This window comes from Chenopodium album, chromosome 16 (genome assembly GCF_948465745.1).
Source record: "Chenopodium album chromosome 16, dcCheAlbu1.1, whole genome shotgun sequence".
Classification (NCBI taxonomy): domain Eukaryota; kingdom Viridiplantae; phylum Streptophyta; class Magnoliopsida; order Caryophyllales; family Amaranthaceae; genus Chenopodium; species Chenopodium album.
Genome location: NC_137849.1, coordinates 37,950,796 through 37,974,240, shown reverse-complemented (window position 1 = coordinate 37,974,240; position 23,445 = coordinate 37,950,796). Strand labels below are relative to the sequence as shown.

The window sequence follows — 23,445 nt, the reverse complement described above, 5'->3', positions numbered from 1 at the left end:
ACTTTAAGCAACAATATTGATTGCGGCATATACACAATGCGCCACATGGAGACATACTTTGGAAAGCGAAGATGGAATTGTGGCCTTCGAGCTGATAATGTAAGATATATATTAATGTGTCATGCAATTTTATTATATTTATGGACACTAATATATTTTTTTTTAAATTTTTGTGTAATAGTTTGATGCGTTGAAGAGTCTAAGGATGCGGTATACATATGAGCTTATTGTAGACGATCTCAATAAATACAAGGCAGATGTTAGCGTCAAGGCTAGGAAATATTACAGTGCAATAAGCAAAAACTAGTGACTGTTGTGTTTCTTACATCTGAACAATTGATAGTATTTTTTTGGGGTTCAATTCTAACTTATTTATGTACTTGAATTTGGGTTGTTGCAACAATTAATCTGAAATTGCATTCTAAATTTGGAGAAATGATGATTTTGATTCTTTTAATCTTTTTTTCGGTATGTTCTTTTTAATATGTGTGATGTTCTTTTAAATATATGATATGTTCTTTGTTAAAAAGAGTGATGTTCTTTTAAGTATATGCTATGTTCTTTTAGAATATATGCGATGTTTTTTTTTGTAGAGCTTCTAGTTCATACTATGAGTCAAAGTGATTATAAATCATAATTCACATTATATACGACTATCAATCTATTGAACTCGATCCAAGGATAAAAAAAACTAATTAAGCTTGATTAAAGAAATAGAATTTAGAAAAAAAAGAAAAAAGCTTGATCCTTTTCCTAAAGAAATGATCACCTTTTAACTAAGAAAAATCTTAAAGTAGCAGCAACTACTCTAATCAATAAATGGTTAACAAAAAGAAGTTAATACATGTGAATTAAACTTATACTAATTGATAGATTTTCTTGTTTGTTTCGGTAGGTTCCATGCGAGGTGTAGCAAAACTTTCAACACATGTCTGTATTGTAGCAGAATAGTGACGATCCCTTGTATACACACATCCGTGAAGTCCAACCTCCGTGCTATGTTCTTTTGGTTAAGTTAACCTTTTTTATTACACTACTGAATTTATTATACAATAGAAATTCTATCAAAACTTGTAGTAAATTTGAATCTTTATAGCTTGAATTAAAATTTGCATACAAAAAAATTGAAAAAGAAATCTAATATATTAATTTCTAAACAATATGTCTTGCAACATTAATTAAATTGAAATAAAATGTTCTATTAGAAAAAAAAAAGATGTTGCGTGAATACATAAATCTTGAGCAGTAAACAAGTGTAAATGAATTCTTAATTTGATGAGCGTATTACATTTACTCCAAAATAATCGTCAGGCTCAAAAACCTCCAAAGAACCTCCAAATTCAGTTGAATGTGCCAAAGTATTTCCTTCCGGGACAACAAAAAAATTCCTGAATAAAAGAAAAAGCATTGTATTAGTAAAAAGAAAAAAATAACTTTACAAGAAGAACATTTAACCACAACCAAAAAAACATGTCAAATATTATAAAGAACATAAGGCATAAATTACCTTAATCGTAGTCTGAGCCTTTTGTCTCATTTTTGAAACCCCTTTCGCACTTTTCTTTTTCCACGACTTAATATTTTGACCCTTGAGCTTGTTGCAAATCTTTTCTTGGGTACTCCTCAATCTTGTGTTTTTTTGTCCCTTTTTCCTCTTTTGGATAGGATCTTTCACTTCAACATCAACTGCAGGTTCTTCTTCCACAACATCCTCTTTTTCAAAAACTTCTTCCTCAAAATTTTGTGGTTCTAAAAGGTTGCCTTCACCTTTGTCTGAAGTAGCATCATGTTGATCAGTTATCAAGGATTCTTGCGGTTCATCTTTATCTTTTATTTGTAAAAGATTGATCCTATTAGAACACTCATTAATTGCTTCCTCAATGGCTGTTCATGCAGTTAAGTCATTTTGCGCCCTATCGACAAGTCCAATAAAAGTTCGAATAAAATGCAATCTCCATACACTAGAAGGTGTGACACCCTTTTCAGCAACAACATTATCATCAACCTTTGTGCACATAGCACCTTTTGTCCATCTCTTACTAATGTACCTCTTAGGTATATAAGTAACATTGTTCAAGTGTTGGACACGAAGTGAATGCTTGCATAGTAGACCGACCTCACCAAAATAATTACAAGTACAATCAACCGTGACAGTTGATTCATCAAATGCAACTGTATGCATTAGCAGATCTTTTTTGGGATGACCCACATGATATTCATAAAGAAGAGGTTGCATTCCTATGACCTTAGCTGTGCAAGGAACACTACTCACAAAATTATCTTCAAAATGTAAATATATTTTGATTGTATAAATCCTCCTTGCATGCTCCAAAATTCCAATATCTGCCCATACTAGATGTCGGTTACCAGTTAAACTATTATAATCATTACTACCCTCTTTGCTCCTCCACTCATCAACCACCTCAATAAAAGTAGTGTAGAAATCACAAAGACCATGAGTAGCATGAAGTTTATGAGAAATTGACTTGTTTGTGGTTTCACTCCTCTAAGATGACATAACACCACCACTAAAGTAATCTTTGGAATATGCAGGACACCACATCTCTCTTATATTATACAAATTTTGGAGCCATTTGTTATCTGCGCATTTGTACTTATTCTGCATGCTGCAAAAGAACATTAAAGGTTACACAAAGAACATTATTGTTAAATAAAAGATCGTATATAAATTAATTAAGAACAAAGCAAAATATAAGTAAAATGTATTAAGAGCACCATGTATTCTTCTCATGCCAAATAATGTTATAAAAAAGAGCATGTTGAGGTATTAAAAAAAAAGAACATAGTTAAATATAAACAACACAGAAAATTACCTTGTCCAATAATGCTCAAATTCCTGAACAGTATCTGTGTATTTCAAAACAATATCAAACAAATCGTAAAAAACTTCCTTGGCCTTTAGTCCTTTGATATTTTTCTTTGCATTCTCCCCAATATGCCAAGTACATAAACGGTGTCGAGAATTCGGAAAAACAATCCTTATTGCTTTGGCCATTGCTTGAGCTTGGTCAGTCATTATTGTCACTGGTTGTTTGCCCCCCATAGATTTCAGAAAAGTGGTAAACAACCACTCAAATGATTCCCATTTTTCATTGATCAAAAAGCCAATACCAAACATAACATTGTTATTATGATGGTTCATGCCAACAAAAGGACCACATATCATACCATATTTGTTTGTACGATACGTCGTATCGTGGACCAATAAGTCTCCAAATGCATCATAGTCTACTTTCATTCTATTATCACGAAAGAAGAAAGACTGCAAATGACCTTTCTCATCAACATCATAATCATAATAGAAGTCAAATTCTTTGCATTTCCTCTCCTTAAAGTAGCTAAGTAATCGCTTTGCATCACATCCATCAAACTTCATTTTCTTATGTGAAGATAAAGCACCATAAGCATCACTACAAAGAAAACTAAGATTTGCCTCACCACCAGCTTGATGTTTTAAAACGCACACTGCATCAGCAACATGTATACTACTCTCAGTCAAACTGCTAAGCATGGCAATTTGTTCCTCAGTTACCTGTATCAAAAAGAACATATTACTTACAAAAGTGAACATAATGTTATTAGAAAAAGAATGTATGAAGTTATTTGCATTGAAAAGGAACAAAGATAGAACGTTACTTTACCTTTCTATGAGATCTTATCAAATGTCTCTTTGAAACAAGAACCCTATTGTGATTATGATCCATAGTGTGATGAATTCTTATCAACATCAAATTGAATATGAGCTTTGCAACCTGTGCGAAAATTCCTCTTTTGGTACACTTTTGGCTCTTCACCAGGTTTCTTCTCTTGTTTAAAGCCAACAAAAGAACATACAAAAAAGTGTTGTCGAATTGTAACTTTGTCTTCTCTACGATTCAACTTATCCTTACATATACCAAACCATGCTTGAAGGCATAACAATTATATAACTCATAAGCCTCTTCATCAGACTTAACTTTTCTGTCAAACAATTCCGATTCACTTGCCTCAGTAAAACCTAAAACAGTAGACCAATATATGTATCTGTTAAGATAGCAATATATACACATTTCTTTTGAACGTATTTTACCTCTAAATATGTTTTGTAAATTTATCTTAGGGGATACAATAGGCAATTAGGCATTTCTAATTTTAGATTACTCTACTCGAATTGCACAACATGTTTTGGGCCACGTGAGTTCCTCATCTAAATATTCACTTGAACAAATGTTTTATTATAAAAAAATAATAATAATAGTAATAAATGTGAACTCCTACCCGCCCATGTCCCAAACCCATCTCCCCTTAATATATCAATGATGTTCTTTAATACATCAATAATGTTCTTTAATATGCTAATGATGTTCTTTAATATATACAAATTGATTTCAACAACGTACATAAAGAGTACAACAAAGTACATATATATTTAGCAAATGTACATGCGTAAATATAACAGTGATTTAAGCAACTAGATTTCAACAAAGTGCATAAGGAGTCAAACAAAGTACATATATATATTTAGCAAATGTACAAGCGTTTTTTTAAATAATATCAACCTTTTTTAAAGCACTAATAAATATAATAAGTTAAATAAAAGAACATAACTAAATGATAAAAGAACTTCATCTTCAACCTTAAAATTATTGATGTAAAAATAAATATATATTCATAAATCGATAATAAAACCTAAATTAGCAATAAAACCTAAATTAAACAATAAAAAGGATGAAATGACAAACGAAAAGATAATCGATTAAGCAATTTACCTTCATTTTCGTTTACGAAATCTTCGAAATCACCTTCATTATTGATATGATCATCATCATCACCACCAACAAATCTAGCATCAGAATCATGGCGAAATTCGGATTGATAAACCATTATTAACTTCTTATACAAAGTATTCTATTGATCGGTATCAAATTTATCTCTGTATCTTTCTCTCTATAATTTTCTCTCTGTAAACTTTTAGAATCTCTGTAATTTTCTCTCTCTAAAATATTTCAAAAATGGAAAATGTCAATTAAGGATAATTATAAAAAAACTGAAAAAACTCCTGCTTTTTTTTAACGACAATTTCGTCTAACTCCCTATAATTAAGATGGATTTTGTTTTTTTTTTCCCTTATAATTAGATTTCAGCAAATTAGTTACGCCACATCATCAGGTGTACCATGAGCATGGTACACCCTGGTGTATTATACAAATATCACAATCAATGTTAATATTATAGATAGTGAAAAAAAAGTCTAACGTGTCAGTTATAATAGAAAGAATGGAGTAAAAATTAGTGTCGAACTCTATATTTAAAAATGAGAATTATACTTTATAGAGAATTATATATCAATTAACTTTTTTACAATTTGTAGATGTTATGCATGAGTGTGTTGTGACTTTAGTTGTCGAATAAATGGTTTGTTTATAGGTTTAGCAAAAGTTTAAAAACTTATTATAATAATTCAGAGATTTCACGTTTAGGAGTTCTGTAACAAAATATTATAGCAAATGAATTATATATAGCATGTATAATATTTTTTTTAAATTAAGTATGATATACCTAAAATCATATGGTAGAAAATTAGTAAAATTATTATAATTGTATCACAATTTACATTTACTTGTTTTTAGAGAAAACACAATCTACATATTTACAAGCTATTTATGATTTACAACATGTCTAATTGTTTAAATATAAGTTAGAAAGCACATTATTATAAAGTTTGATCTTATTAGATTAAAATTGTTATAACTTTTCAATATATCAACTTTGTATAATTTAAATTAATGCACAAATATATATATATATATATATATATATATATATATATATATATATATATATATATATATATATATATATATATATATATATATATATATATATATATATATATATATATATAAAATAATAATTAATGGTCAAATTAGTGAATTGGAGATCGTTTAAATGTAACACTTAACAAAGTGGAGGTAGTACTCCGTATTATATTTTTTAAATAAGATATATAATTTATACACATTAGTATATTTGAGTGATAATCTACATTTAATTTATAATCAAATATATCTTTTACTAATCCATAATATAAACATGACTTAAATATAAAAGATATGGATGGAGGAGGCTAGGGTGAGATCCATGAAGAAACTTGAAAAGGTCATATCCCACAAGTATAGTCTCAAGTTGAATTTTTTAGGATAAATAATTGGTTGAATTGAGTTTGATAATATTAGTGAGGTTGACAACAGAGCACAATTAGCTTCAACATCATTAGGAATGGTGTTAGTAGCCATAGGAATAATGTGGGGAGGAAAAAAAATTAGGTTGAAGGAATAACCTGCTCTAATATAGCTATACGTGTGCTAATAAAGAAACATAAAATATAATATACGGAGTACAAAATAACTAAATATACTCTCCTTGAATTAAGCAATCTAAAGTAAAATGATATGGACTAAATATATACTGAAAATCCATGAATAATATTTATTGAGAAACAATATTAAGAAAGTCAAGATATTATCTCGTACTATCTTTAATAATAGGATCGTTGACAATTATACATTTTACTAAAAAAAAAATTTTAAAAAAATCTAAAACAGGGACACGTTGCAGCCATGGAGCTAGTGCACCCTGTTTTAGTATAGTATATAGTTAGATAGATAGATTATGCAATTTGTTGGGCTTTTTACACGTTTTTTTAAACCTTATTGGACTGAGAGCTCACACTTGAAAGCTTTTATTGTCTCCATTGCACATTTTTTTCCCCAAATGTATCAGGGGTCAAGCCCATGTACGCCCCTTGTATAATCCGCCCCTGGTTCTACTAATATTGTAAGAAGCTAGTAATTTTTAATACTCGTATAAGCTAATACAATAGTTAATGTGTATATAAATCGGTGAGTATATAGATGCCATAAATATCAACAAAGTGTTTGACTCTCTTGGTAAGACTCTTACTTTACTCTAGATCATAGAGGCACGAGGTTCGAATCCTACCAAGTGAGGGTACTTAGGGGTAGGGATTCCTGTACCCTCCATCCCCTCTAATCCCAAGTGCCTTGCCCGTAAATACCAGACCAAAAAAACCATGAGTTTTGAGGTCTGATCAGGGACCTTCTTTACGGCTTTACAATTTAAAAAAAAAATTTAAAAATCTCAAGTGAAATATTTTTTTTTTTTTAAAAAAGGAAGGGAGTAGATGCCATAGATCGTAATAATAACATAAACTTTACTCCCTCTATTCCTTTATTTTTTCCCCATTTGACTTTACGCGGTCTCCTACACACGTGTTAAAACGTTTATATCTACAATTTTAAACGCATAAAAATTATAAAAAGTTGATATTAATTAAATTTACGATGAGATTAACCAAACAAGATGCGACACGAATATATTTACTTTTGTTGAACAACGAGAATTTATAGCACAACTTTTAAAATTTGACCTTCATTTTAGCAAAGAGGCAAAAAATAAGGAACGGAGCCACGGAGGGAGTAAAAATAACAGTGTGTGGTTCCTACAGGTGGGGTACTTTGCATTGTACAGACGTTTTCGCGGAAAGAACATATAATACAAATGTAAAGAACATACAACTATAATGAAATGAACATACTATTAAAATGTAATGAACATATACATAAAGTAAAAGAACATATTAGTATTTGCACCAAAAAAGAGTGAAAATAACATGTCTATGTTCTTTGATTGTCAGTGTAATGTACTTTTATTTGTGACTTAATATTCATTATTTATTGTGAAATGTTTTTTAAATTTTGTCTTATAATTATGGGAAAATTTTTACTTTTGCTACCATTCAAATACCTCTATTTCACTTTTACTACCCATCTAAAATTTTATTTTATTTTTTTACCATATAAAATCACAAAAGTTAAATTTCACTACCACTTAACGGAATCCATTAATTTATTGAAAAAATAAAAAATATATATATATAATTTTTTTTTTAAAAAAAAAAAAAATCCGCAACCACCATCACTGCCCAGCAACCACCCCTCCCCTTGCCGACGGCCAGCACCCAAAGCGTCGCCCGGCACCGAGGACTCCACTTCCCCTCCATTTCCTCCACCTACGCAGCCCATCCCCTCCTTTATCCTCAAAACCGGAAAACAACCCCCTCCCCCATCCCCCCACCGTAATCGCCCCCCCTCCCCTTACCCTTAATCGACCTCGTCTCCCTCAACAATACTACTAACTCAACTATACTACGAACCCTAGAAGGGACTACTGCCAAACACTAAGCGAGGGATTTTCAGTTGAAAATAGACAAACAATAAGACAATAACTGCATACAAGTATTTAGTTATATTTTGTCCTAAAAAAAACATAATTTTTTTATGTTGACTATGTTTACCTTAATTGCGTGTTGTACGTGTATCTATAATAAGGAATGTGGGTTGATTGATCATATGATTGTTTAATTCTTATCTTCTAATTGTTCTAAGCAAATATGCGTGCCTTTTTCCTCAAAAAAAAAAAAAAAAAAAGCAAATATGACTTCAATAATTGTCTAAATTTAACTAAACTTATCAAACTTATTCTTTAGTAAATCAGAATAAATGGATCAAAATAGTGTGTTAAGAGGAAAGAAACCAAAAAAATGCCGAATTCTATGTGTATTCCATCAATGGGCAACTTCACTAATGCAAAAAAGATTCAAAGTATATTTTTGGAAAACGTAAATATCTCTGTCCCTCCCCCCTAAAAAAAAAAAGACTTTAATATCAAAGCATATAATTATAATTACAGTATACATAGTTTTCTTCTCATGCTGTTGTCTTTTTCTTCTTTAAGAGTCGAACATGAAAATGAGAGAGCAAAGTTATAGGTCTTGTCGCTCTTATGCAAATGCTTAAGCAATTGCATGCCTATCTTCTGGACTAGAAACTACTACAAATTATGATGGATAAGGATAACTATTATTACAGACCTTCATAACCGAAACAAGTAGTAGATGATGGCCTGTAAAAAGGCCCTAAATGACACAATATTACAGGGGTAATAGATTAACAATGCAAAAAGAGAGAAACAATACCCAGCATGATGGAACCCGACCTGCCTACTCAATCACAGACTAGTAGAAACAATTCTAATGTTGAAAAGAATGGTAAATTACATCTAAAGAGCAACTTTTTCAGACAACAGGTTCGTTTGCTTCCCTTCGAATCCTGCAACATAACATCAGGTTCATCTGCTTCCCTTCGAATCCTGCAACATAATTTACCAAGTACTTGTATAAAGATCCTAGAAAATGCACAGGGCCACATGGGAGCTAAATTCTACTAAGAATCTTCATTTTCAAATCTAATAACGAGGCATGTAATGTTGTCGGAGCTCCCTCTTGTAAAAGCCTCCTCCGTAAGTCTTCTCGATGCAGCTTCAGCATCCTTTATGTCTAGCACAAGTGAAACGGCATCCTGAAGACGCATAGTGTATCCATAGTCAATTACAAAAGACTAGAAAGAATCAAGCAAAACAAGCAAATCAATCCTATTGAATGTTAGGCAATGAAACATTGATGATGCCAGATTGTGCACTCCTAATTGTAGAGACCAGCATGAGACCATGAAATGGTTCCGACTCCTGAATCAACTTAATATCAGCAATACAAAGGAATAAAGAATTTTTAGAGGGCACTACTTTAAATTGTGTCACATGTAAACTGTATGTACACTACTGATAAAGATCGATAAGATTCCATTTACACTATTAATTTGCATAGAATATCCTCTTACAAAAATGAATTAGGGTCCTAATACACTGCTGTTTGCAGTTATTATGTGCTTCCTTCAAAATATTAGTAAAAAAAATGAACGCATGCCATCTTTCGCATCCCCAAACAAAACTGCAATGTATGCCATCTTGAAACTATCACCTCTTTCCCTTTATATCAATATAATCATTTCAATCATATTTTCTAACAGAACTGTCCAAGCTAGACCTCAAACATTTACACTTCTCTTTGCCTACTTGAGAAGTAGAGAACCTGAGTGCATCAACACCTTTGATTTCCAACACTATTTTTTCTTATCATTATGACCGCACAAATGTATACCAGTTAGACATTGTAAAACAAACTTTCAATTAACTCCCTGCTTTAATAAGTCTTTTATTTATTTATTTATTTATTTATTTTTGATAGAGGATTAGAAGTGCCTTGATAACTACTATAAATAAATACACTTCATACCAAACAATATCCAAATAAATAGTCACGCACACTAGGTTACATGGACACTTCATCCAAGTGCCGTGTCCGTGTCGGACACCGTGTCAGACACCGACACTCGTGGGACACACAATGATACGTCTCGGACTGTATCCTACTATTATATAAGTTGTTCAACTTTTTTTTAATAAGAAAATTTAATTAAAGTAAGATAAATAAGGTAATTGTTAAATAATATGTGTGCCTTCATATATAGTATGATCTAATAAGAGGACGGAATAACAAATATATGGTTAAATTCTTTTTTTAAAATATATGATATGAATTTTAACATCCCGTACCCGTGTCCCGTATTTTGAGATAGACATTTTCTCGTATCCGTATCATACCCGTATCCGTTTTAGTACCCGTTCTTGTGCAACCTAGGGCACATACACAAAAGACTATGACTAAATTATCCAATAACCTTCCTACAAGCACCCCAGGTTTGAGCCTACATGCACCTATAATGGAGGCTAGACTAGGCTATGCCATGCTTACCAAAAAGATATAACATCACAACCCTAACACATTTTCTCCGTAAAGTAATGCTAAAAATGTAATTTGCCATAACTTGCCTTATTTGTGATGACATTCCACAACCCATCACTTGCAATAATGATGAAATCTACACCATCGATCTCTTCTTCCTGGATAGTTAAAACACATGAAACAAGGGTGAACATAAACAAGCAAATATAATTAAATAAAAAATCATGACAGTAGCTCTGTCAGTTATAGGAAAACCTCATGAACCAATATAAAGTAATAGCTTTAACTATGATTGTTACAAATAGACTAGTTTTTTTTACCATCTAATGTTAGTAAACATAAGAGTCAAGCTCATTTACAAGGTTCAAACCAGAATAGAATTTCCCTATTTACCCTATTCTTAAGCAGTTGAGCCAACTAAGCAAGTACAGGGTAGGTCATTTGCAAGGTTGCAACTATAAAATGCAAGTTCAGATGATCTTGGCAAGGGTAGTAGCAGGATTAATGAGAAGGTGAAGCAGAAAATTTTATGTCAACTCTCAAATAAGATGACTACCTTAATTTCAGGTTCAGCTATCACAAACTGTTTGAGTAATTTGTCCCCAAATGCTCGTGAGATTGCCAGAACTCCTCCAACTCTCCATGTGCCTAGTGAAGTAAGTAAACATTAAAGCAGTAGTTGATCATTAATAATGAACAAACCAGAAATACTACTTGCTGTGGTACCCCATTTTTGACTAATTAGAATTAGAAGTCAAAATCCCACGTTAGTCGATAATATGACTAAAAAAAGAAATTAGAGTCGCCACTCTATTTTTGCCCGAATAGAGACGGTCTTTTTGTTCATGATCCTTTCAAATAGAAAACGACATTGACTCCATTAGGTGAGGCACTATATAAGTATGGTCTTAGGAAAATTAGAGATCTAGGTACGGGGTATAAGTTAGGAAGATCGAACGTTTGGAACTCGTCTCTTCCTCTGTTCTAATGAACAAACTCTTACTAGTACGTTGCTAATTGGTTATGGTTATTCACATACTTTGCCTTAAACTAATGCACAAAAACACGAAAATTTCCACATTGTCAATCACACTCAAATGTAAAATAAAAGTGAATTAAACCTTACGATATATGGTGGGTTTGAGCATTAAAGTTGCCCTACGTACCGTTCATTGTGGGATTTGAATCCACTCCCGGATCAAAACCCTACGTAGTTGTTACGAACGTCCATTTGTACAAGGTCAAAGATTCCATACGAGGTTTCAAGAAAGTTTATATTTTTTTTTTGGGAAGGGTGGTCGATCCGTATGGGGTTATTTGAATGAGGCTGAGCAATCTTGCTTTCAAGATGGAGGTCAATTTATCAAGGTTGAGGAAGTCACTAGAATTAGCGACATCATAGGAGTTTCATTGAGGAGAATGCTTTTTTATTTGGAAAATGCGTTTCAATCAACGACTTTACTTAGGGTTGACCAACTTCTGAAAAGAGATCGCATGGGCTTTATTGGAGTCTGATAAAAAGAGGTATTTTACTTGGTATGAATCTAGAAGAATACAAAGTAAATGTATTTGGGTTGTAGGAAATTGACTTATGCAAAATGGACATTCCATATGGCTTAAATCTAAATGATAGGTAGTGAATTGAAAACCTTGATCATGTCAGATTACGTAAACGATCTATCAGAGATAATAAAACTTTAAAAGTATAGTTCTCTGTGGCAAAAGATCATCTCATAACCTATCATGATTGAATATTCAATTTTACCCTCTTATTTAAATACAAGCCATAAACCACAACTCGAAAGGTTTATTTTATTAATAAAATGATACAAGCATGCAAAGCCATATTTTACTTAATTAAAAATTAGTTGTCTCTTTATTAAGAAATGCATAAGGAAATTTTTGCTCCTCCGAACGGTGATGGAATTAAAACTTAAACAAGATTTATATATAAAAAAATAAGACATTCTATTCCGAAATAAATGAATTATTTATATCGCTCCTTTCATATAGCCAAAGGAGGAAGAAGACTTTTTTTTTTTAGAAAAAAAAGTGTTAGTCTTAAAGTGATACATATGTGTCTCTTTTTTTGGATTAATATAAACTTGAGGCATGAGTAATTTACTCACATAACTTAAATTTAAATCTTTTAAAAAAATAGTACCAGAGGTTTATATAATAGGGTGACACAAATTATATAATAAAGTTCATTCTTTCTTAAAAAAAAGAACTTAAGGGTTTAAAAAAATATTCCTTTATGTTTCGGACACCATAACTCAAGTTTTAACGGTCGGATTTCAGAATATGATAGATCCCTGGAAAGGTCTATCAGTCTTCTATAACATATCAAAAATTGGGATTCATCCAACGGTTGAATTGAAAAATAATGAATTTTCTTTAAAAACACTCCAGTTTGAGACATTCATGGGGAATCGGGTGATAATGGTCAAAATACTTCGAAATTTGCATGATCCTTTTAATGGTATGTTAAGGACAAGTATATAAATTCTCTGTAGAAAATTCTCCCTTTTTAGAAGTCATTTGATATGCCAAATAAAAAGAGTATGCTTGGTTGGGGAAGACAACCTCAAATCAGTTTATCATTTTGTTACCTTGTTTTGTAAAAATCATAAAAAATAGAGTATTTATCCTATGGGAACGTGTGACCCCAATTTACAAAGATTAAGGAATCTTCTTTCTAGATAGTCAATTAAACTTTTATTATTAAAAAGGATATTGGTCGAAAATTGGCAAATAGACAGACCTGTAGTAAAAACATTGTGGTCTTACTATGTCTTCATGTCTGATTTTTTGTGGATTGGTTAAAATTTATTTTTATGAAATTCCAAGTCTCATACACTCCTAAATACATAAGCTTATTGTAAAAATTTATTTCTTAATTTTATGATAAAAAAACGATTTTTTACATAATAAAATAAAGTGGTCAAAAATGCTATCTTGCTAGAATTCCATCATTCATTCTTTGGAGCTTCCTTATGCATTTTGTACAATTATCATTGCTTCCATTTCATACTCTACATAATGATGATACATACAAGAAAAGAAAAATCACACAAGCCATGTATACTCACTCTCAAACTCGCTCACGGTCGGTCAAATTCTACTTGGTTTCCAAATTAGGAAACCGACACGTATAGTGCCCTAGGAGGTTATGGAACACACAAAAGTAGAAAAGTTAGTAAATGTATGTAAAAATAATATGAAATCACAAATAAAAAGAAAGATAATATTACCTTTGACTTTGAGTAGCTATCTTGAGGAGTTAGTAAGAGTAGATAGTGTCAAAAACGATCGAATTAAAATTAGGCCAAGTCTTTCTACAATATTTTTTTTTTTAAATTTTTTTTTTTTTTTTTTTTTTTTTTTTTTTTTTTTTTTTTTTTACGGAAAACAAAAAATTTTGATTGCTTTTTTTTTTTTTAGTCTAATAATAATGCTGAAATAATTTATACTTCTTTTATGTTTTTTTTTTACTATTCTCTTCGATCTCTTTCTTTTCCCTTTTCGTGAAGAATGGGGTGGTATATATATGGGAGCAAATGGAAGCTAAGATACAAAATACAAAGAACGTACTATTATACGAAATAAATACGTACAAATACAAGAGTTAGGTAAAAATTGTAACCAAAATTCAACTTAATGAAGTAGAGGACAAATAGAATTAGCTTACTACTTCATGCAAAACTTAGCTTAATTAATTTGACTGAACACATGACAATATTATTAATGACTAAAAATAATTAAAAGTACTAATATAATTTTAACACATTGTTAATTAGTACTACTTTCCTTCGAAGAGTGTATTTACTCTTCGTATTTCAAACTTACCATAGCTAAACAAGATTATTACAAAACCCACTTATCAGAAAATAACAAGGAGAAAAAAAAAGTTGCTTGCCATGGATTGTGGATGGTCATATCACCTTACCGTTGGCGAAGAAACACAGCTCAGTGATACAACGTATTGTCATATCACACCATTTTCTGATTCTCGTTGCTAAATTACAACTATGACTTACCATTTTCTTCTTTTGCATGGATTTGACATAACAAATGAGTGGTTATGGCAGAGGTATCTTTACTCATAACCACTCTTTCACTGTTAAACATTGTCGTCATTGCATTATTAATCGGGAAGAAAATAACATGCACACCTTACATTTGTTGTTTTTGAGTGTATAAAATAGAGAAAAAAAAGAAAAAGGGTGAGTCATGAAGGCATTGTGGTAATGGTGTTTTGGTGAGAAGTTGAAAGGAAGGAAGAAGATGAAAAAAATGAAGTAGTAGTAAGTTATTAGCAAAGTAAAATGGTAGGATTAAAACAAGTTAAAATTAAATAAGTTGTACAAAAAAAAAAAATAAAAAAAATAAAAAAAAAATTAAAAAAAAAAGAAAAAAAGAGCCGTGACTTTGGTAGTATGCATGCATATTTTCATGCATGCTTTGCATGATTTTGCACTTATCAAAATATGCTACTTTGTTTTTTATGATTTGTATTTTTCCTTTTTTTTTTTTTTTTTTTAAAAAAAAAAAATAAACTTATAAAGAAACAAAAGCCATGAATATGTTAATGGGTTAGGCATGTCGTCAAACAAAATCCAACAACAATGTAACAATTATTTACATAACATATGATGAACCCACTTATAATATAAAAATAGTAGAATAATTATAATAACAATAGGATAAAAAGAATCAGAAGTACTAAAAATTTATTTGGGGTTAGAAAGTGATACTTTAGAAATGGTCACGGTTTTTTTAAAAAAAATGTACAGATTAAAGGGTCAAAATTTGATACTATTGACCAGGATATGTCAAACGACATGATTATTACATATGTCACTGGTAACAACATTATTTTTTATTTTATGTTATTTTTGAAAGATACACTTACTACTATTATTAGACTAAACGATTATACAATTGGGATACGACAAAAATACGGATAAGATTTATCCCTTATAAAAGGGAGATTTCCCTTATCCGAAATCACCCTTTACCCGAAAAACACACCTCTTGCCTTTTCCTTTTCGGTTTCCATGGCTCCCGGCAACCAAAATCGTCAAGCTCCATCTCCGTTCGACGAGCATTTTCGAGCGCTAAATTTATATTTAGCTTTGATCATGGCGTTAGTGGTGCTACTAATGGTGTTAATGATTTTCATAATCATGAATAAATGACGACTTGAAGTTCTCGGCACGGAGTGTACAAGGTTCGAGTTATGCTTCGAATTAATCTCGTATTTTGTTCGTAAATTAGGAGTACAAATTGTAAGAGTTTTGTATACTCCAAAATTATAAATAAACACTACTTGAATTTGTCTCTTATGTCTAATTATTGCGGTTGTCGTTAGCAAAATCAGATCTTATTATTATAATTATGAAATTACACAAAATTTATTAGTGAATTGAAAGTAAAAAAAAATGGAAAATAGGGGATCAAAATTTGGTGTCTACACTTGCAAGAACATTGCCATATATACAAAAGACTAATTAAATTGAAGGTAATGCAAAAAGGAAAAAGATCAGATTTGCAAACTCTGATTTATTATTACACTTGGAACCACAAGTATGTTCCATAATGAAGTATCCTATGGTTTTGAAATAAATAACACTAGTAGAAGAATCTAGGCAAATCTTTATTAATGCTTTACATAGGAAGGCGTAAACAAACATTTTTTTTTAATAAAATAAACTCATAAAGAGCTAGTAATTCATTGTGAAAATCAGATATTGAATCACCTGCCCAAATTACAAAGCCTCCGGCATCTTCAATTCTTTGTCGTTCATCAGTTCTATCAGGCTTGTGGTCTATTGATAATGGAATAGCTGCACTCAATGAATAAAAGTATCATTAATAACTTGCCTCTACCTTTTGAACTTAATTCTCACACCAAGTAAATGTTTTAAATCTAAGGTAGAATTAATGGTACCATCATTTTCTAGTTCCAATCAATTTCATTTAAAAGGATTTGTGAACAAAGTGGCTTTTTTGGCTACATTTTTGAGTATTTGCTACTGGCAAAGAATTCTTTTCAACTGTTATTAACACAAATAACACTTTGTGGCATTATTCCTGAAATATTCTACTTGTATTCCATTTATCCATAAACACCCCTTTTTCTCTCGACAGAGAGTAAGAAAGAGAACATACAACTATACAAATCCAATCTATAGTATATACATATTAGACATTATAAGCTCTCAGACATGTATAAAACCCTTTAATTTTATTTTATTTTTTTAAAAAAAGAATAATTAGACATGATGCTACATTGCCACCATCTTTTCCCTAAAAATTAATGTTTTGTTTTTTTTTTTTTTGTTTTTTTTTTAACAAATTATGTATTATATTATGCAGAAGAACGGATAAACACTCAATTCAGGTATAGAACTTACCGGATCCATCTCTGCAGGAGACTACTCTGGAGTCGCCCACATTGGCAACTAGCAAGCGGTCACCAACCAACAACACAGTTGATGTAGTTGATCCTGCATCCTTTTGTTGTCCTATATCTTCACTAAGGAAATTGGCATCAGTCTGTTTAAATGCATCAACTACAGTATGAAAGGAAAAAAAAAAGAAATCACCATTACAAGTGATCCATGATTAACGTACGTTGTGAAATAGGCAAAAATAGAAATTTACCAGCATGTTGAGCAAGTACATACCGATAGCTGATTTTGTATCATTGATAAAATCTGGATGATCGCATAATTTGTTAAAAAGATTATTCTTAAGATATTCAGCAGTTCTGGGACCTTCATGACCTAAACATGGAACAGGATGATAAATTAGAATAAAGACTCATTACATACAAGATTTCACAACCTTCCTTTTGGCGAGACAGACGGTTAATGTTTGCAACAACAATTCAACAGTAACAACAAAATAGAAAATTTGTATCTTAGTTGCAGAGACCTTGTCATTTAATCTAGAGTACTAAAAGAGGTCTAAACCTACCATCAAAAACACCAAAAAATGCAACCATTTGACCACCAACTTCAGATATCTTTGTCTCAAAATAATCTTCCATTGAGCCTCGTTTGCCCTTGAAAGTAGAATATCCATAGCTGAACCTTACATTGTGTTCCCCAGTTAGAAAGCTATCAAAAAAACAAAGCTCCATCAGTTGTCCAGCCACCCTAAACAGTATAGGAAATGATAACATTAATGTAATGTAAATTACTCAGGCTCATTTGACATGTGTGCATGTATGCCAAACACCTATTTTATAATTATTTCCTATAGCTCAAGAAGAAATGTCTAAGTACCATATTATGTTGAATGTTGAGGATTAATTAGCAAGCAACCAATAGCAATGATATTGCTCAAATCTTAGATTGAATGCATCTTTTTTTTTTTTGGGGGGGGGGGGGTTTGAAATATTACTAGTATTTTAAGTTCAGCTTTCCCATTATTAATTTTTTAATACTATCTCTATCAAAAACTTTACGGCATATCTAATAACCTTTATAGAAGTAAAAACTTGTTCACATGTACGACCTTGTTTTCTATTACTTCACATAAAACAAGGAAAGGAAAGTTGGAATAGATACTTCATTATCCTACTGCCTCTCCTTAGGCTTGTTTGGTATATTATAGAACAGAAAAACAGGGATACAATATGCAATACCTCATTACCCAAGTGCCTCTCCTAAAATTTTGGCCGGAGTAATCTTATACTGGAGTATAACCATTAATCAAAGTTATTCTTGAACATCAATAGAGAAGCCAATAGCCATAGCAGGCAATTTCCAATAAACACAACATATATTAGATGACTTCACTTCCATAAACCATTACACTAAACCGCACTATACAAAAGGCCAAAGATAAAAATCAGCCTGCAATGCAGCTTCAGAAGCCTCTCCAAATTCCTTAGCCCTTAGACTCTACAGAAGCCAATGAACAAATGAAGTCTCCCACCCCGGTAATGCAAAATTGCAAACGCGCATATAAGTCAAAAAAACACCAAGCCATACTCATCAATTAATAACATATGCTATTACAATCCCTTCTTCAATAAGTGCTCACCCCTGGTCTTTCGATATCGATACTTCATTAATTATAAATTTATAATAACATGTTTCAAGGTAACAAATGTGTACAACCACACTTTTAAATGCCTACAATTCCATTCCATCCTCATATACTATATAATTGAAAGCATGCAAATTTGTAAAACAACTAACAAAAGTTCAAATTTTCACATATTTACAACTTAATTAATTCAATATAATATAAATATCAAGCCATAAGCATTATGGCTTAATGCTAACCATAACAATCCCACATATACTTTCAAAAATCAACCCAATAAAACAAAGGAATGTATACATCATTAAGAAAATTTAGCATCATCCCACAATAACCCATCAACTCAAATTCAAAATTAAACCCAAAACATTCAAACCCATGAAAAAATTAAATACCCACCAACAAAAATTGAAAAAACAGTCAAATGGGAATTAAAAATCGAAAAGGAAAGAGAAAAATAACTGATACCACCACCACTGAAAACAACATCAGGATCCCGAGTAGTCATGGTAGAAATTCCTGAAATCGGCGGCGGAACTCGCGGGGGAGATTGCGGCGGCAACGACGATGATTTTGGGGGAAATTGAGCATCCCCAGATGGAGAAATTGGCGGAGAAGAAGGACCCAATTCAAGCGGAGTGACAAACAACGACGTAGAAGAAGGAGGAGGGGAAGAAGAAGATGAGAGAGAATCAGAGTTCATTGCTTTGAACCAGTTTTTTAATTTTAATCTTTAAATGTGATTGATTGAATGAGTATTTTAATTTTTGAATGTTAATTTTTTGAAAATGTCTGATCTTGGTAGGATTTATACCATATTTATATATTTTTTTTCCAGGGAATTTTCTGGGTTGTAAAAAGGAAGAAGATTGTATTGAAAATTTTGATAACCAGATTTCACCTGAGAATGCGGGAGATTATGGCAATGTGGATTGGCCGGTTGGCCCACGAAAAATAAATAAACTTTTATGGTGTGGTACAATAACTTTCATTTTATATGACTATATGAGTAGTATAGCCATAAGAAAAATTATAGCGAGTTGGTTTTATTTGACCATACTTTACTTTGCCTTATTCTTATTTTTATTGTACTGTAATTATTATACTCGTATTGAATTGAAATTTTTTTTATTGAATTTAAATTAACTGAATTGATTTTTTTTTATTGAACTAAAATTTATTTTACTAAATCGAATTTATTTTAACTAAACTGTTTTTTATACTGAATATTATTATTTTTTAATATGGAGTGAATAAGGCTTAAATGAGTGAAACCAAAACTTATTCTTCCCATTAAAAAAAAAACTTATTTTAGAGAAAATACAAGTTTATCTTCATGATAAAACAAATTGTGTTTATCTAAGGGTATAATAGTCAATTTATACAATTAATAAGTTTGGTTAGCCTTGTAATTTCAACAATAAGTGAAGTTAATAGTGTTTGAGCCTTTCCCAGTCATATTAACGTTTTTCGTTAATATGATGGCATTTTCGTTATTATTGAAGCATCTTTCAATATTTTAATGTTTTCATGCTTTGTAGATGACAAGACACTTAACTTTGGACGTTAGAACATGGTTAACGATGAATTTGAATCCCGTTTTCTCTTGAACTTGGGAATCACAACATCTGGATCACATTATAGATAGATTAGTGCTTTTCTTTCCTTTTTATAATAATTAAAAAAAAAAAACCAAAACAGAAACTCAGATCTAAAATTTCTTCCACCACCATCACAACCATCAATTTGAGATTGCGGAAGGGAGAAGAAGATGGAAGAAGCCAAAGTCAGGTTCAATGTGGAAGAAGGGGAATGAAGGAAGAAGCATTCATGGGGTAAAATTGAAGAAAATAGATAGCTAAAAGCCACAAAGTCAAATAAATTATTATTTTAATCAATTTATACAATTTTCAAGACAAGATTAACAATCCATATTTATCATGAAGATAACGTGGGGCTCCCCCCTTATTCATGCCACCAATGGTATTCTTCATTAAGTAAAGAAATGCTTTTAACACACGAAATCAATTTTCTAACTACTTTAGTTAGCTTAAATCTCAAACTTTCCACCAGTAGTGGTTTTAAAACCTCTAGTGTCTAATATCAGTAGAGGTTATATCAATTTATTTTATTACTTTTTTATTGGTGGTTTTAGACTATCAAAAAATAATATAAAAATGTGGATATGGGGAATTAGTTTTGAAACCAACACATATGAAAAAATAAAAAATCCTACCATCATTGCGCCTAAAGTAGTGTGCCAATTATTCCGAAATAAATGGAATAACTTTTGAAAAATAAAGGTAGTTGATATTTTTTTCTATGTTTTTATAAGAACTAATAGACAGTTAACAATTACTTTCACAACACACAACTAATAGTTACTCTTATAATCATGTAGCTGCACATACGGAATACTGCTTAAGTGGTTATAGTACAATTGTATGTATATCCTCTTATGACTTGAAATATCAACTACTTGCTAGAGTGGAGGGTCTAGTTTTGACTCAATATTTTTGGGTAAACCAATGAATGTAGGTTAACGACTAAGTTTAGGAGACCATGACTTATTTATTGTGTCGTTGTGTCCCTACTATTTTAAGGAATAATAACAAGCATATTTTCTGTTTCATTTATTAGTTGTTTTAGTTTGAATATGTTATTTTTGCATTCTTCGTCACCACAAACAAAAGCTCATAAACGCCTGAACTTGGAACACAACTACTTGTATTATATTTTGTGTGTCACGTATTTGCAGAATCCAGACCACAACGTTGACACTCGAGTAAAGCAATTTTACCTCCGGGGTGTTGTAAGCTTTCCGAACAAGGTTAGAGTTGAAGGTGGCCCAAACCAAAGGCTCGGAGAAATATATGAGGAGTGAGGTCGTACAAAGAACCTGGCTGTGGAACAGATCATTGTCATATATGAGGACAACCACTTGTCCTCTGTGCACACCGTAAGGCAGGCTGGTATTAAAAACGAGTATGACTTGTTTTTATTGCCAAATAGGCCATATCGCGTCTAGGTACCAATCCGATCAGCCCATGAATGGGTTTGCTCCTTTCGCTATTGCTCTGCTAATAAGTTTGTAGGTGGTTGTTAAATTACTACTTAGTTAAGTCAACATTAATTTTGTGTTGTATTTGGAAACTTGTATGGTGCAACTTTGGGTGGTTGTGTTGACATTTCGAATAGTATGTGTTTATTTTGTTTCAAGGATGTTGTTAGGTGAACTTTGTGTTCTTATTACCAATATGGACTATGTATGTAATGATATATATAAGTGGTGATGAAGTTTATGCATTTGTGCTTTATTCTGTGTTGACTTAAGTTATGGGTCATTTGAGAATAATATATGTGGTAGAATTTATTAACACCCTTTGTTATCTTTGACAATAAACCACTACTGGGTACATGTATGGATCCACCAAAAAAAGAAGTAAAAAGTTAAATAATGTTATCTAATACGGGTGATTAATCATGGGCAACACATGTTGTGCAAAATGGGAGACCAATAGATAATAGAAAGGCAAAACCCATAGGTCTATGAACTGGATAGTCAAGTTTGGCCGTTCATGTGATTTGATTAGAAGGTGTGCAGAAAATGGCGGCAAGGTTCATTACATGCAAAGGCAATGTGAAATGATGTTTAACAAATTCAATAAATAGTAGAACTAAATGGTATAACATATTAATGCATGGTTGAGGGATGCGTGGTTAAGGTCCTATATAACCATGTTGTGTGCCCAACCTACGTCACACAAACAACAAGCCACAAACTCTTTCTCCCTTCTTCATTTCCCCATCTGTGTATTTGATGTATGACTCAAAACCTATCCTAAAGAAATCCAATCCAAAATCCATGTCTAATGCAAGTAAATGAGTATGGACAGGTTGGGTATGAGAAGTCTGTACCGATATGACCCTTTGCTCCCATGCTATCCTTTAGGACCCGCTTGGGCACCAAACCCCCCTCTTGCAGCATTGATCGAACTAGAGGTCGGCAGAGAAAGCGACAGTGATGTAGAATATGATGAAGACCAGATAACCAACTTTGATTTCGAGGTGGGAACTCCACCATATTACTTGTTCGACTACTCCCCAGGGCCAAATTGGTGTTTGACTCCATGGTCGGACACCCACAACAACCAGGCAAGGGGTGTGCGAGCCGGAACCTTTCGCGATTTGGGGAAGTTGGTGAAGAAAGCAAAGCCGAGTAAGTAGGTGAAGAAGTACTTCACCTTCTGCTTTAAGCCAACCACAATCAATACCTACGAAACTTAGTGACGCACAGCGTGAAGGGGACCTCCATTAATATGTTAACAATCTTAATATTAAAATTAGTGGTGTAGTGGACCATATTATTATGTTACGTATGGATTTTCGTTGTTAGTATCTTTTCTAATATTTAAAAATGTAAGGGTTAAGGGGTAGGGTAGTTGTGTTATGTTTGGTGTTTGGCTACTTTAAGGGTCCAAAAAACTTGTAAGAAGTAAAGGGGAGTGTGTTAGGTATATCCTAGTATCCAAGATTAGCTAGAATTGCAACCTCAACTCTAGTAATGATATGGATGTGTTTTAGTATTAAAATTTCAGAGTTCCTTTTACGAAAACGAGTTGCACGTAATTTTACTTGCAATTTAAAACGTATCATAACAG

At 31.8% G+C, this 23,445-nt stretch overlaps 2 protein-coding genes across 2 annotated transcripts; both read right to left on the bottom strand.

Annotated features, from left to right (window-relative positions):
• Nucleotides 1-1,340: 1,340 nt before the first annotated feature.
• LOC145584220 (protein FAR1-RELATED SEQUENCE 9-like) lies at nt 1,341-4,884 on the bottom strand. Its single transcript, XM_081641115.1, has 8 exons — nt 4,770-4,884; nt 3,918-4,018; nt 3,663-3,827; nt 2,835-3,553; nt 2,606-2,627; nt 1,978-2,506; nt 1,508-1,884; nt 1,341-1,388 (listed from the first exon to the last, which is right to left on the bottom strand). The coding sequence occupies exons 1-8, from the start codon at nt 4,882-4,884 to the stop codon at nt 1,341-1,343; spliced, it is 2,076 nt and encodes a 691-aa protein (XP_081497241.1).
• A 4,421-nt stretch (nt 4,885-9,305) lies between these two features.
• Nucleotides 9,306-19,692, bottom strand: LOC145584218 (putative protein phosphatase 2C 11). The gene is made up of 8 exons (XM_081641114.1): nt 19,249-19,692; nt 17,708-17,853; nt 17,416-17,514; nt 17,143-17,301; nt 16,486-16,572; nt 11,280-11,371; nt 10,810-10,881; nt 9,306-9,440 (listed from the first exon to the last, which is right to left on the bottom strand). The coding sequence occupies exons 1-8, from the start codon at nt 19,485-19,487 to the stop codon at nt 9,306-9,308; spliced, it is 1,029 nt and encodes a 342-aa protein (XP_081497240.1). The 5' UTR covers nt 19,488-19,692.
• Nucleotides 19,693-23,445: the final 3,753 nt, after the last annotated feature.